The 16,513-nt window shown below is 32.5% G+C and overlaps 2 protein-coding genes across 3 annotated transcripts; one reads left to right on the forward strand and one right to left on the reverse strand.

Annotated features, from left to right (window-relative positions):
* Window positions 1–189: 189 nt before the first annotated feature.
* LOC11437946 (60S ribosomal protein L23) lies at window positions 190–1,396 on the reverse strand. Its single transcript, XM_003625311.4, has 4 exons — window positions 1,276–1,396; window positions 897–1,181; window positions 756–797; window positions 190–444 (listed from the first exon to the last, which is right to left on the reverse strand). The coding sequence occupies exons 1-4, from the start codon at window positions 1,286–1,288 to the stop codon at window positions 362–364; spliced, it is 423 nt and encodes a 140-aa protein (XP_003625359.2). The 5' UTR covers window positions 1,289–1,396; the 3' UTR covers window positions 190–361.
* A 4,279-nt stretch (window positions 1,397–5,675) lies between these two features.
* On the forward strand, window positions 5,676–14,368 carry LOC120575748 (pleiotropic drug resistance protein 1). 2 transcript variants are annotated; one of them, XM_039827720.1, is made up of 24 exons: window positions 5,676–6,188; window positions 6,297–6,417; window positions 6,535–6,623; window positions 6,719–6,803; window positions 6,922–7,081; window positions 7,482–7,558; window positions 7,667–7,720; window positions 7,816–7,906; window positions 7,989–8,290; window positions 8,396–8,677; window positions 8,910–9,226; window positions 9,530–9,690; window positions 9,779–9,882; window positions 10,085–10,241; window positions 10,325–10,450; window positions 10,958–11,115; window positions 11,624–11,956; window positions 12,036–12,326; window positions 12,431–12,514; window positions 12,634–12,767; window positions 12,858–13,085; window positions 13,165–13,336; window positions 13,440–13,694; window positions 13,895–14,368. In XM_039827720.1, the coding sequence occupies exons 1-24, from the start codon at window positions 5,878–5,880 to the stop codon at window positions 14,159–14,161; spliced, it is 4,359 nt and encodes a 1,452-aa protein (XP_039683654.1). In that variant the 5' UTR covers window positions 5,676–5,877; the 3' UTR covers window positions 14,162–14,368. The 2 variants fall into 2 exon arrangements, with proteins under 2 accessions (XP_039683654.1, XP_039683655.1); XM_039827721.1 differs by having other exon boundaries at window positions 13,905–14,127.
* Window positions 14,369–16,513: the final 2,145 nt, after the last annotated feature.

Genomic DNA, 16,513 nt, shown 5'->3' on the forward strand with positions numbered 1-16,513 from the left:
TCTTGAGTTAGACAAAAACACAAACTTTAAAACATCACAACCCAAATTCAGGTTAAGACTCTGCAAGAACATTTGGTTAATCACAGATTAATACTCTGCAAAACCAATCATTGTTAATCACAGATTAAGACTCTAGAACATTTGTTTCTGATTTCAAGATGATGCATTGATATGCAAATGGCACAAGAATAAACACAAACAACTCTTTAGAACTAGAAATTAATATCTTTCAAAGACTTTGCAGTACAACAAAATTCAAAACTTTTAAGCTATCCTCAATCATTTCAAAATCCATTCAATCTAAAACAGGACAACATCAAATAGCAAAAAACAAAATCCTTATCAATACTAGAAATACAACTTAAACGATAGCATTAGCAGCACTTGCAATCCTAGGCCATAGATCAGCACACTCCTTCGCAATTGGACCAGTAATAGCAGATCCTACAATTACAATCAACACAAAATCAAGAGAAGAACCAAAAAGCACAACACCAAAACCAAAAAACGGCACATCAATTTAACAATTGAAATCGTTGATTAATCCCAAACTATTGAACTATAATTTCAATTTTAACATCAAGTTACTAAACTCTAATTCCAATTATTGAAGACACAGCAGTGTTATTAATTCTAAACTATTGAACTCTAATTTCAATTTAAATAGTAAGTTACTAAACTCTAATTCCAATTATTAAACAACATGGTTTAATAATATAGAATCAAAACTAACAAGAGATATATAGAAATTTTACCTTTCATTTCTCCTTTGGGATTAACAATAACACCAGCATTATCTGCATATTCCAAACCAGAAACATTGAGTAAGAATCATTCACAATAAAATTAAAATTAATTTCAATTTTAAAACAAATAAATGAAGAACATGAATATACCTTCGAAGTACATGAAAACACCGTCCTTTCGGCGCCATGGTTTACGCTGACGAACGATGACGGCAGGAAGCACCTTCTTACGGAGATCAGGCTTTCCCTTCTTCACGGTGGCCATCACCATGTCACCAGCGCAAGCTGAAGGCAAACGGTTCAACCTTCCCTTAATACCTTTGACGGAAATGATGTAGAGATTCTTAGCTCCGGTGTTATCGGCGCAGTTCACCGTCGCCGCCACAGGTAGACCCAGTGACATCCTGAATTTGTTACCGGCGGATCCTCCGCGACCTGAGAATCAAAATGAATGGAAAATCGATTATTAAAACGCGCAATAGAAGATAAAAGTGATTAATTGATATAAGAATCTGAAAATGGAACGAACCTCTCTTCGACATTGCTGCTGCAGCTCGATCACACTCAACAAAACAAACCCTAACTCAACCCTTTTTCGTTTATATATTCATCACTCTGAATGTTATGGGCTTTCATTTCTTATATCCGGCCCATTACTGTACGTTAGATCGCCAAATAGATCCATCTTTTTATTGTAAAAAATGCTCCTTAGTTATTTATTTTATATTTTTTACAAAATTAAAACAAGTTTTTTTATTTAATTTAATTCATAGTAAAAATCAAATTCTTATAAGACTCTGATAAATTTCAGTTTGTTAGTAGTTGATAAAGTGTTTGATAGCGGATAATTTTTAGCTAATAATGAATAAATTAATAATTAATTGATGTGTTTGTTAAAATGAATAGTTCAATTAGATTTTTTTTGACAAAAACAAAACGATATTCATTCATTCAAATCGATGGATTACATCAAATACAAACATCGCTAAAACGTAAAAGGTAAATCTGCGAACAAATTCACAGCACCCAAGTTAATAGCATAAAACGGCAAAATGCCTACAAATATGATAAAACCTAAGTCACCGAGATTCACATGCTTTCGGATCTTCAACGTTGACGCCCAAATCATTGGTTGAATTTGTAATTGACTGATGCCGATCTTTCAATAGGAAATAAACAAACACCGCGACAAAACGCGAAATCAAACGCCGCACAAGACGACGAACAACACAACGCCGTACTTAGACGACGAAATCACAAAAAAAGAAAAAAAAGAAAAAACTTGATATGTGTGAAAACCACTTATTTAAATTGAAAGAAAAGGGAAAAAAGATGCAGATGGGTAATTCTAGGTAAAAAAAAAGACCTAAACCCACTCCTCCTCGATGAACAAAGGAGAAAGAAAGTTTAGAAAAAAGTTTGAGTTTCTCTCACTAGAAAATTAGGGCCGGCTAAATCAGAATTTTTTTTTTGTTAATTAGATGATAAGTATAATTTAGGTTTTGTTTTTTTGACAAGAATAAATTATGTTTTGTTAATTATTAATTTTCATTCGTTTAAATATTATTTTTTATTTAATTCTTCATAATGTATAAAAAATTGATTATTGTACAATACAATTACACACAAACAATCCTTAAAAAAAAAAGTTTACACACCAAATAATGCCACCGCTCTCTAAAGGTCATATTTTACGTCAAAAATAACAAATACGTAGACCAAAACTTCCAATGTTGCATTCCCCTCAAATAAGCATCCAATACATCTCACTCAAACTACCAATATGTTGACAAACCATTGAGAAATTGAATTGTTGCATGGTTGTATTAGATACAAAGTTTGATCTTTCATATGTTGCATTTAAAATATACCTATTTTATTTGAATTTATAATATAATAAATTATAAAAGATAAACATGAATTTTAGTTTAAAAAAATAAGGGGTGAAAATGGAAGAAAAAGCAATAAATTGTAAATTCAAACAATACTTAAAATAATGTCTAAAAATTAAGATATAAGTGTGTGATTAAATAATAGTTATCAAACAAATTCTTTTATTCATGTAAGAATATAAGTATAAGCTGCTTATTAGTCTTGTGAAACAGATCTTGAGATTTATATTTGTAAAATTAATTTTTATAATAGAATGAAAGTGCTTCTAATTTTTAATTTACATCATGTGCGATTGGGTTTTGTTTCCAACAATTTCATGTAATTCAATGAATTTAAAAATGAACTCACTTAATAAGATGTATGTCCCGCCTAGGGGCGGACCTGTATGAGGCTTGATGTGTCTATAGTCACACCATCCCACCCTAAACCATATTTTTTTTTAATATCCTAAGATATTATATATTTTTGAATATGCTAAATGGAGTCATTCCCAGAAGCAAGCTGGGACAAATTCCTTGCTCCTAAATTGAATATTTTGAACAGTATCATAAATGTCGGTCACACAGTTTTGGAAAAAAAAAAAAAAGTTATTTCTAATCATCCAAGTGCACTCCAAAGTTACCACAAATGTGACCAATTTATATCTTTCTCTTTTCTACCTGTTATATTGAACTCAAGTCATTTCATGAAATTACTATTTAAAAAAATTGGATGAGTGTAGCAGTTCATATATATACCAATTTGACATTCTCTAAATACATGATGAGAGGTGGATTCTGGACAGTTACTACACATTTGACAGTTTGGATTGGTTGACATGTATGGGCGGGCTCTTTCAAGGTTGGTAAGCAAAGCGCCTCTCGTTAACCTCCAAATGATAGCGAAGAAGGACGATTTATTGTGTCCAGAAAAGTACACTTCCAGAAACATGGCAAGTGTTTTAGTAGCAAAGCCTCATAAATATAAATTCTCAAGTTCAGTATGAGCAAAGCCTTTTAAACTATCAATTAAGAAAATTGCAATGAACATAAAGAAGTTATATCTGCAAAAATGCTTTTTAAAAGGCTCTTAAACTACATAAGCTGCTCATCCTGCTCAAATAAGCTTATAATCCTGGATAAACACTGCACAAATAAGCTGTCACAGAAAAATCAAATCAAAACCTCAACAACTAAACAATCAAGGAAAGTGAATTACAAAATAAAAGAAGGCTATGGAGATGTTCAGTAACGAATATGGTAGGCCAAAAGCCAACTTACTAGTGTACATGGCATTTTACAATTCAGTAGCCAAGTACCACATAAAAGTTTATATCAATCATGATTCACTCAAATTATCTCAACTTGTTTATGTTGCCAATCCATCCCCTACTTGAGAAATAGTTAAGATTTTTCTTTGATTCATGAGTGAGAGCAGGATTGAACTGAACTACCTCAAAGCAAATTAAGGTCTTGCCATGCTCATTATTTTTCTTGAATATATCATTGATAAGTTCCAGTATAAATACATTGAATTGGAGATTATGGTATAAAAAAGATGTCCACTCGCTTAACCTTTATATGTTCAAAGAAATTCATATTCTAATTTGAGGGAGTTCATGTCAAGCTTACATATATCAAAAGGTAAAAATTAAATATGCATATCTTCGCCAAACAAAAGTTATAATCCTATTCCTATCGACATGTGTATTTATACACTAGCTAAATCTTATTTCAAAAGTAGAGGCCCCTGAATTTTGTTTTTACAATTTAATTGTTTTCGTTTGAATATTTGGAATTGCTTTGACCGAGTACTCTTAACTCTATAAGTCGTCACGTTGCATGATTTAAATAACTGCTATTCTCTAGCTTGCTACTGAGATATTCACAAATTCAGTTTTGGAACGTTGCACACAACATAAATACATTTTCCTCTCAAACAAGAATAACAAAATAATAAGGCTACCGGCGTGTTTGTTTCAGATTTTCAAAGCCACAATAAAATTGGCCAAACGAGCTCCAAGGAAGCTTTAGAAAAACTTGTGTTGCATACAAAATACATGGTTTGAGGTTGTAAACGGGAACTGCAAAAAAAGTTACCATCATTGTTGATCACCAATAAGACTCTCCGAGAATGTTAGTTACAGATTTTCACTATTGCAAAACCCATAGCATATCTATCTTTTGGTGATCAGTATCAATTCATTCACAACATCGATAAATCTACCTTTCCACACACACATACAAAATGAAACACGAAAAGCACAATAAATTGAAACACAAGCATAACATAAGCAACTTCAATAACCAAAAATTAATATTCAAAATACTTCTCAGTACGGAGAGGTTAACTTAACTTTCAATTATTTCCTCATAGTTTGCTATAACTACAAAAAGTGTATTTGATGTTAAAAACCATAGGAAAAGCACCTAAGTTTTGTGCTTAAAAAATGAGAAATGATATTTGAACATCCATTTAGTGACAACTTTTGTAACAACTTTCTCTCTTATACTCACATTACTTTTTACTTTATCTCTCTATTGCTATGATTTCCGTGCCAATACCACTTTTTTCTTTGTAAAATATGGTTGTCATCAAATTGGTTGTTCAAATAACACTCCTCTTAAAAAATATACTTATAGAGAGTGATTTGTTGAATGAAATCATAAATGAAGGAAACCAACCATGAGTTGGAGTATGCAGTTTTTTTTTTTTTTTTTTTTTAATTTACTAATAGACAGTGATTTATACCATTTTTTCTTAAAATAAAAAGACTATTGTCTTGGTCTTTGTACCAAATAAAAAAAAGACCACTGGACTAACACAAGCAGCATCTAGGAAAGTCAACTTAATTGGTCTATTATATTTTGTTTAGTATTTTAAACTTCTCAAGACAAAATCAGTGATCTCAGTTAGACAATTAGGCCATTATTTATCCTAAGACTGATACTACTAGTCTACTATTATAGTGTTACAGTACTATGATTTTATTTTGTTGACAAAAGTACTATGATGATTCATTATTTATTTGAGGTTGTTTTTCCTTATACAAAGTAAAAATAATTAATAATAATATGTAGCATAAACATATGAACATTAATTAGTAGTGATGATGGAGGTTGGAGGTACTTTCAGGATTAGTAGTTAGCAAATAGCAAATGATTTTGAATACCCTTTTCTCCAATTTTGTTGTTAGTTACTAGGACTAATGAGATTTTAACTGGGGTATCGTAAAGGATAAAACTTTTTCCTGTTATTGATGGAGGTTGGAGGTAGTTTCAGGATTGGCAGTTCATCAATATGGAGGAACAGTGATGCAGCTGAGATTTTTTCAAATTCTTTCCACCAAGAAGATGATGAAGAAGCTCTTAAATGGGCTGCAATTCAGAAACTTCCTACTTTTGAACGTTTGAGGAAAGGTTTGCTCACTTCACTTCAAGGTGGAACCATCGAGATTGATGTTGAGAACCTTGGGATGCAAGAAAAGAAAGATTTGCTCGAAAGACTTGTTAGACTTGCTGAAGAGGACAATGAAAAGTTTCTGCTCAAACTTAAGGATCGAATAGACAGGTTCGGATTCAAAAAATATTTTGTCCTTGTGATTTTAAAAGAAATGCTTTTGAAATACACTGATTTCTTTGCTTCTCCTCCTTTTTTTTGTTCATTGGATGATGTCAGAGTTGGAATTGATCTTCCTACAATAGAAGTTCGATTCGAGCACCTCAATATTGAAGCAGAAGCTCGTGTAGGAAGCAGATCTTTGCCTACCTTCACTAACTTCATGGTTAATATAGTAGAGGTAAAGTACTAAAATTTGAAAATAGTACTAACTTGCTATGTGATTTTTTATATTGAAGGGGATTCTAACTAAACATTTTGGTTTTTTTTTTTTTTTTTTTTTTAATTACCTTTGAAGAGAATATTCAACTCTCTTCTTGTACTTCCAAGTAGAAAACAACATCTAAATATTCTCAAGGATGTTAGCGGAATAATCAAGCCTTCAAGGTATCAATACATTTACTGTTTTATTCATTGATTTCTCTAGGTACCTTTCAAACAAATATAACTTATTTCAATTTGCTTTTTTTCTTCTTCTTCAGAATGACGTTGCTTTTGGGTCCTCCGAGTTCTGGAAAAACAACACTCCTATTGGCTTTGGCCGGGAAACTTGATCAGAAATTGAAGGTTAGAACATTAATAAGATAAACCCACCTCTTATCTACGTTTTCGATTTTATCTCTAGTTTCCAATCTTAGATCTATAGCTAAAATGCTAATATAGTGTGACTTGACTTCATGATCAGTTTTCTGGAAGGGTGACTTATAATGGTCATGAGATGAGTGAATTTGTCCCCCAAAGAACTGCTGCATATGTGGATCAAAATGATCTTCACATTGGAGAATTGACTGTTAGAGAAACACTGGCCTTCTCGGCAAGAGTCCAAGGAGTTGGACCTCAATATGGTTGGTCTACAAGATTTCTTTATGCTTATATTCATTATTGAATACACAAGCTGAAGTATTAAGGCTTTCTTTCGATAAACAGCTTAATTAATTGCTTATAAAATAAACATTTAATATTGTAAAAAATTAAGCTTAGCATGTAAGTGATTAAATATAAGCTATTTTAGTAACAAATTATAGAGTCAAACGGTTTCCATATAAGCTGTTTTCAAAAGCTATCCTGGCGAGCTTATGGAAATAAGCTGAATGCAACTTATGGACATGTCATAAATTGTTTCCATAAACTCTACCAAACAGTCTCACGAGTAATTATTCCAGTAGATAAGTTCAAACAAGCCAGTTCAAACAAGCCCTAAATTAGAAAGTTTTGACCACGTGTAATATTGTTGACATTCTGCAGACTTGCTAGCAGAATTGTCCAGAAGAGAAAAAGATGCAAATATCAAGCCTGATCCAGATATTGATGTGTACATGAAGGTAATATAGAGGTTCTTTTAATACTTAGTGAATCTTAGACTTATTTTCCACTCAAATAGAACTGACTGATAATGAAGTGGCTGTCATTTTTATTCATAATGCTCACAGGCTGTAGCAACTGAAGGCCAGAAGGCAAATTTGATAACAGATTATGTCCTAAGGGTAAAGTAATTTATACTTTCATATGTAATCTCACCATAACTACATTGTAATATTGTGTTATGAAGTCTCTTGTTTCTTTTTCTATACATTTGTAGGTTTTGGGACTAGAGATATGTGCTGATACTGTTGTGGGAAATGCAATGATAAGAGGTATCTCTGGCGGACAAAAGAAACGCCTTACAACAGGTAAAACAAATCTGATTTAAATCTAACACGCGTTGTGATTAATTACCTCAATAAACTGATTATTAGGAATCTATAAATGTAGGGGAGATGTTGGTTGGACCAACTAAAGCTTTATTCATGGATGAAATATCTACTGGTTTGGATAGCTCAACAACTTTTCAAATTGTGAATTCAATGAAGCAATATGTCCACATTCTCAAAGGAACCGCGGTGATCTCACTCCTGCAGCCGCCACCAGAAACTTACAATCTATTTGACAGCATTATTCTACTCTCTGATAGTCATATTATATACCAAGGTCCTCGGGAACACGTGCTTGAATTTTTCGAATCAATTGGTTTTAAATGTCCAAATAGGAAAGGAGTGGCGGATTTTTTGCAAGAAGTGAGTTTCATTGCGTCTTCTCTCATTTTTGCATAAACAAAGTTTTATTTATTTTTACTATATAGTAGCAATTTAAATTTTTCCATGAAAACTATTATGTTATAGGTGACATCAGTGAAAGACCAAGAGCAATTCTGGGAACACAAAGACCAACCTTATAAATTTGTTACAGCTGAAGAGTTTTCTGAAGCATTTCAAACATTTCATGTTGGCAGAAGACTTGGTGATGAACTTGGTACTGAATTTGACAAGTCTAAGAGCCACCCAGCTGCTTTGACAACAAAGAAATATGGAGTTGGAAAAATTGAACTGTTAAAAGCTTGCTCATCAAGAGAATATTTACTTATGAAGCGCAATTCATTTGTCTACATCTTCAAGCTTTGCCAAGTAAGTTTGGAAATGAGACATTTTCATTTTTAACATTACGTTCCGAACTAAAGTCCGTTGTATTGTTTTATTTATTTATACTTTTTATAACAAACTTGCTCATAAAGAGTATCGACTTTGGGAATTGTGTATGCCCTCTATCCCCAAGTATTGCAGGACATTTTTGGTGTATGGATCACATTAAATAATACAATGTTAAAATCCATTACTGATGACTTCCTTCTCGTTTTAGCTCGCTGTAATGGCAATGATAACCATGACTGTCTTCCTCCGAACTGAAATGCGCAAAGATTCAGTGGTGCATGGAGGTATATATGTAGGTGCATTGTTCTTTGGCGTTACTGTGATCATGTTTATTGGAATGGCTGAACTTTCCATGGTAGTTTCAAGGCTTCCTGTTTTCTACAAGCAAAGGGGGTGCCTTTTTTTCCCTCCATGGGCATATTCTCTTCCTTCATGGATCCTAAAAATCCCCTTGACTTGTGTGGAAGTGGCTGTTTGGGTATTTCTCACTTACTATGTCATTGGTTTTGATCCATATATTGGAAGGTAAGGGTGATATGAGTTTATAAGTCCTAAGCGTACTTGTGATTTGTGCCCAGTATGGAAAAACAGTTTAATTAAGCCATTAAAGCATAAGCACTTATGTATAAGCTATTTCAACAATAAAAGATTAAATAAATAAAAGTCAAATTGTTTTCAGAAGCTCTTCCAAAGAGTCTCTCGTATGTGTTTATGTCCGTAGATAAACTCTAATAAGCTAATACAATCAAACCTTTGATATATTATTTGTCCCTTATATCACTGTCTATTCTAAACCCAAATAAGCTAATACAATCAAACCTAATGCAGATTTTTCAGACAATACCTTATTCTTGTACTAGTACACCAGATGGCTGCTGCATTATTCAGATTCATTGCAGCAGTTGGGAGGGACATGACAGTGGCTCTAACATTTGGATCATTTGCAATTGCCATCCTTTTTTCAATGAGTGGTTTTGTTCTATCAAAAGGTACTATAAATACGGATACAAAACAAATAAACAATCACAGTGTTTGTCCCACTAAGATTTCTTTCTTTTCTTTGCTTTATGCTCATAGACGGTATAAAAAAATGGTGGATATGGGCATTTTGGATATCACCTTTGATGTATGGACAAAATGCCATGGTAAATAATGAGTTCCTTGGGAATAAATGGAAACATGTAAGCTTTCTTTTACTATTTCATATGTTCATTTTCTATGAATTCCATATCATATAAATAATCTGGTGTACTACCGAGGTCTGGTGCAAGTGCTTGGTGTATTGTGTGTGTGAGTGTTGTAAACTCCGGAGTACCGAATTTGATTCTTACTCATCAAAAAATATAAATAGTCTGATGATTTTGATATGTTTTCCTATGAAAGGTTCTTCCTAACTCAACCGAATCACTTGGAGTTGAAGTTTTGAAATCTCGCAGTTTCTTTACTGAGACATATTGGTACTGGATATGTGTTGGTGCTTTGATTGGATATACATTACTTTTCAACTTTGGATATATCCTTGCCCTCACTTTCTTGAATCGTGAGTATCTTCACCTTAGATGTATGATAAAACAGATGAGACTACAGTTCGTGTACTGATAATCTTCAAAATTGATCATGTAGCACTTGGGAAGCATCAAGCTGTTATACCAGATGAATCTCAAAGCAATGAGCAAATTGGTGGTAGCCAGAAAAGAACTAATGCATTGAAATTCATAAAGGATGGTTTTTCTAAGCTCTCAAATAAAGGTACTTTCATCTCATAACTACCGACAATGTAGTAAGGTCTACTCCCTCCGTCCCAAATTACAATCAAAAAAATCTCAGTTTCTTTGTCCCAAAATATAAGCAAAAAATACCAACTTTTATGCTATTATTGTGTTGTTTCAAAAAAAAAATCATCTTTTCCAAATTAAAACTAAATGCAAATTGCATTCAAATTGTTCTCCTTTCTATTTTCTCCATAATGTGAATTGGTGATTTTTGCTTATAATTGGGACGGAGGGAGTATGTTGGAAATTTCGCCCAATATAAAATCTAAGGGTGCGTTTGATTTGCTAAACACGAAGTATTGAACAGAACAACATACCACAAACATTGTTGGTATTGAATGATTTTCGGTCTTGTACGGTTTCTTGTTGTCCAGTGCTTCATTTTTTAGCAGATCAAATCAAATGCACCCTAAGAGTCTAGATGAGTAATTTTTTATTTTCAATTCACATAACACCTTATGGATAAAATTGGACCACTTCACAGTGAAAAAAGGAGAAAGTAGAAGAGGAAGCATCTCTCCTAGTAGACAAGAAATAGTTGCTGCAGCAACAAATCATAGTAGGAAAAAGGGAATGGTTCTTCCTTTTGAACCACATTCTATAACCTTTGATGAAGTTACATATTCTGTAGACATGCCACAGGTAATGTAGAAACCAATTGAATAAAAAGTTAAATTTCGATACACTGTCAGTGTAAAAAGCAAATCACACTCAATTACATGTGTGACTTTAGGAATAGTTATTGTTAACAATGCAGCTACAAAATAAAGAAACAATACAAAATAAATAAAGAGAATGGGAACGACAACGGAGACAAGGGTTTCATAGAATAGCATTAACTTGACATTACAAAAGGTTACGAGAGAATATACATACATACATATATATATATATATAACCTAATGGGCTGCTAACCTAGTAATATAAAGGTCCAAATACTTAAGCTTAATACTTTATTATCTAACAGTTATAATTAATGTTAAATGTTTCTAATGATTTGACGATTATAATTGATTGATAGTATAAAATGTTTTAAACGAATGATGTTTACAAATTGGATCCCAAAATAAATTGGAAAAAATTATCATATTAAACTTTAAAACCATTGTTGTGAAGTAGATATTATTAAATACTTGGACTGGATTTGCAGGAAATGAGAAACAGAGGTGTTCTTGAGGATAAGTTAGTTCTTTTGAAGGGTGTAAGTGGAGCTTTCAGACCAGGTGTTCTCACCGCTCTGATGGGCATCACCGGTGCTGGGAAAACAACTCTGATGGATGTGCTTTCTGGTAGAAAAACTGGTGGATATATTGGTGGGAACATCAAAATTTCCGGCTTTCCAAAGAAGCAAGAAACCTTTGCAAGAATTTCTGGATACTGTGAGCAAACTGATATCCATTCTCCTCATGTTACTGTCTATGAATCTTTGCTCTATTCAGCATGGCTCCGATTGTCCCCTGACATCAATGCTGAAACCAGAAAGGTTAGTATTTTAATCACTTGAGATTTTACCATTAACTGGAATTATTAAGTTTAAGTTTGAAAATGACTTATGCTTGAAGATGTTCATTGAGGAAGTCATGGAACTTGTGGAACTGAAACCACTGCAAAACGCAATAGTAGGACTACCTGGTGTTAGCGGTCTCTCAACGGAGCAGCGCAAAAGGCTGACTGTTGCAGTTGAGTTGGTTGCTAATCCTTCAATAATATTCATGGATGAGCCAACTTCTGGGCTAGATGCAAGGGCTGCAGCTATTGTTATGAGAACAGTTAGGAACACAGTAGACACTGGAAGAACAGTTGTTTGTACAATCCACCAGCCTAGCATTGATATATTTGAATCTTTTGATGAGGTGAAAAATAAAAAGTTGAAAACTCAAGAAATTAAAAACAAATTGTTTGTTCTCTTGCATTACAATATATTAAATTTCTAATATTTTCTCAAAATGAAATGCAGCTTTTACTACTTAAGCAAGGAGGGCAAGAGATATATGTAGGGCCACTTGGACATAATTCTTCCAATTTAATCAATCACTTTGAGGTAGGTAGAATATATACACACACACACACACAATGAAAAGTATGAAATTGATTTCGATTTTATGCTTCAAACTATTATCTTCTTCTTAACATTTCAAACTGTAAGCACTTGTCATGAAGGGAATCCAAGGTGTTAGCAAGATCAAAGACGGTTATAATCCAGCAACATGGATGTTGGAAGTCACAAATTCATCTAAAGAAGTGGAATTGGGGATTGATTTTGTAGAGTTGTACAAAAATTCAGAGTTATACAGGTATTTTCACTGGTATACACAATCTAATCAAACTATAGAACCAGAAAATTCAGAGTTATACAGGTATTTTCACTACTATAATTGTTTCAGGATAAACAAAGCACTTATCAAGGAATTGGGTAGTCCAGCACCTTGTTCAAAAGATCTTTATTTTCCTACTCAGTACTCGAGATCCTTTTTTACACAATGTATGGCTTGCTTATGGAAACAACATTGGTCTTATTGGCGCAATCCTGAATATAATGCCATAAGATTTCTGTACTCAACCGCAGTGGCTGTTTTGCTAGGAAGCATGTTTTGGGACCTTAGCTCCAAAATGTAAAATCAAATTGGAAAACTAGAAATTTTTTACGGCTTCAAACTCTTGAATTTGTAAAATTTCATTTCATTATTGCAGTGAAAAGGAGCAAGATCTTTTTAATGCCATGGGGTCCATGTATGCTGCTGTTATCCTTATTGGCGTCATGAATGGTAATTCAGTGCAGCCGGTGGTTGCTGTTGAAAGAACGGTCTTTTATAGAGAAAGAGCGGCCGGAATGTATTCAGCTTTTCCATATGCTTTTGGGCAGGCAAGTATCCATACCAATTTATAAAATATCTTCTGGTACCAAGTTTGATGACTTTAATATCGTAAGAACATAACAAAAAACAGTTAATTAGCTTGCATTGCAGGTTGTAATAGAGCTCCCATATGTTTTTGTACAAGCTGTGGTCTATGGCATTATAGTGTATGCGATGATTGGTTTTGAGTGGTCTATGGTTAAAGTTTTGTGGTGCCTATTCTTCTTGTTTTTCACCTTTCTCTACTACACTTACTATGGGATGATGTCAGTGGCCTTGACCCCAAACAATCACATTTCCATTATAGTTTCCTCAGCATTCTACTCAATATGGAATCTCTTCTCAGGATTCATAGTCCCAAGACCAGTAAGTTTTTACTTCCTCAAATTCTTGGTGCATTTTAATTTCATAGTTTTTGTTTTTAAGGTTTCAGTTCATTAGTAAGAGTTTGACATTGTAAACTCAGAGGATAGTCAGAGATGGTTGTAAAATAGTAATTAGTGTCATTTTAATTAATAATAGTCTGATTTTGTAAAAAAAAAAATCTTGGTGCCTTTGGCTAACAGAGTATTCCAGTGTGGTGGAGGTGGTACAGTTGGGCAAATCCAATGGCATGGAGTTTGTATGGATTGGCGGCTTCACAATATGGAGATTTAAAAAAAAACATTGAATCCAATGATGGAAGCCAAACCGTGGAAGAATTTTTGAGAAACTACTTTGGTTTCAAGCCTGATTTTCTAGGAGTGGTTGCTCTTGTCAATGTTGCATTTCCAATAGCATTTGCTTTGGTGTTTTCCATAGCAATTAAGATGTTTAATTTCCAAAGGCGTTAAGAACATTCGGATTTTTCTTTTTGTATAGGAGTTCCATCTAAAGAAGAAAATATCCCACAACCATTATTATATTTTCTTTATTACTAATTAAATATTGTATCATAGTTCGAGATTAGATAATCTAAGTGACATGTGATACGGCTTCGATAAAGTTGCATATGTTGTTTATCCTTATGAAATTAGGATCTTTTCACAAGAGCTTTGTTAGAATGTCTGCCTATTGATCTCGTTGATAACATTTTCCCTTACATTTATACTGCATGTGTGTAGAATTGGATTGTGTGTGTGAGAGAGAGAGCACACCTAAATGATCACAGAGAAACCTTGGAGTTTGATGTTTGACCCTTAATTCTCGTAATAATGAATGAAGCAATAGAATTTCTGCATTATAGCATGTTCTAAATTCCTAATCTCTGCTTTAACACTTGACCTTGCAACTATTGTCTAATACTTTTAAACCTTGGTAAAAATCATCAAGTAGGCCTTATGATCAAATTTTCCAGCAATGACATAGGCACATCAAAGAGAACAAACCAACAACAAAAAACAAATGCAAGAGAAAAAACAAACCAAAAGGTTAGTATACATTTTGCTCTTGTCAAACAGTGTTGGAAGCCAAACTGTGGAAGGTTTTCTGAGAAATTACTTTGGTTTCAAGAATGATTTTCTAGGAGTAGTTGCTCTTGTCAATGTTGCATTTCCAATAGTTTTTGCTTTGTTTTTTCCTATATCAATAAAGATGTTTAGTTTCCAAAGGCGTTAAGAACATTCAATTTTTGTATTTTCTTTATTTACCAGTTAATATTGTATCATAGCTCGAGATTGGATAGTCTAAGTGACATTTGATACGGCTGTTATACGATTAAATATGTTATTTGTCCTTATGAAATTAGTATATTTAGTTTGTTAAAAGGATCATGAGCATATTTTTTTTAAACAAGGGCTTTGTTAGCATGTCTGCCTATTGATCTGGAGCTGATATATGAGTGTTTAAGAAAGTCTCGTGGATTTTAATATACTTTGCACGATTTTAATGAAGGATTTGAAATCAATTTATAGATTCATAAGATTTCAAAAGACTTAGAGTGTGTTTGGATGAGGTAATTGAGAAATTTTAAAGAATTTAGAATTCTAGGCAATTTAAATGATTCAATTAAATTACTTTCATTTTTCAATTCTTTTGTTTGGATGAAGTAATAAAAAAAATTCATTGTCATATTTTTGGGCAACTTTTATAAATTTTAATTTTTTTGGGCCAAATTTGAAAATTGAAATTAGGGGTCAAAATGTAAATTTCAAAAAATTGAGGGGTCAAATTATAATTTTTGAAAATTTTGAGGGACCAATTTGCAATTTTTTGGAAATTTATTGGGGTCAATTTGAAATTTTTGGAAAATTTGAGGACCAAAATGAAAAATAACAACAATGAATAAATTTGAAATTCTTAGCTTTTAGGTGTTATTTGAAATTCTCTAAATTTAACTTGAACAAAATACTTCATAAATTTCCATCATTTTGAAAATGCTTCAAATTATTATCCAAACAATGGAATTCACCCCAAAGTATTTGAATTCCCTTAAAACAATACATTCCCTCAAAACATTCCCCCATCCAAACACACTCTTAAGGAATAAGAGAAATTTCGACAGAAGCTATAATTAGTCATTTGTAATAGCTACTGCATGAATGAGCTTCTTTCTTAGAAGATTCGACAGAAGCAACCTGATCCTTCAAAATTTTATGCTCTTCCTGGAATACTATAGACTTGAAAATAATTTGATTTTCACATATTTAATCCCAACAATTGAATTTTTAATTGCCACCATGTACATCTGAGCAGGACTAAATAAAATTTTGATTTTTTTTTTGTTTGGAAAATGTGTGCCTAAGGATATATTTTAATGAAACAAAAAAAAAAGTAATTCTGTATAAAAAAATTATATAATTATTATTTGAGAATAATTTAATTTGTATTTTTAAGATAGAACTTTCTATTATGGATTTCTTAAGTACTGCTTAGCATTACATTTTGTTTTTTTCTTTTCTTTTCATGTTCCTTAGATACGGCATGATTTTCCCCCACAACAGCAAGATATTGAAATCTCATTGATAGAGAAAGATATTGAAACTCTACATTAGATCTAAATTTAAAAATTAACAAATCTTATGAAAAGCACCTAAATAAAATGTGTCTAAGTTTTATCCTTTAAAAAAATATAATAGACAAGATCTGCTGATTGAAACCATATGAAGGAAACCAATGCATTTTTTATTTTTTATTATTATTACGTGTGCACGTATACCTTATTTTTGTCTTAAAATAAAAATAAAAATAAAACTATGTCTATTGGT

This window comes from Medicago truncatula, chromosome 7, assembly GCF_003473485.1.
Source record: "Medicago truncatula cultivar Jemalong A17 chromosome 7, MtrunA17r5.0-ANR, whole genome shotgun sequence".
NCBI classification, from domain to species: Eukaryota; Viridiplantae; Streptophyta; class Magnoliopsida; order Fabales; family Fabaceae; genus Medicago; species Medicago truncatula.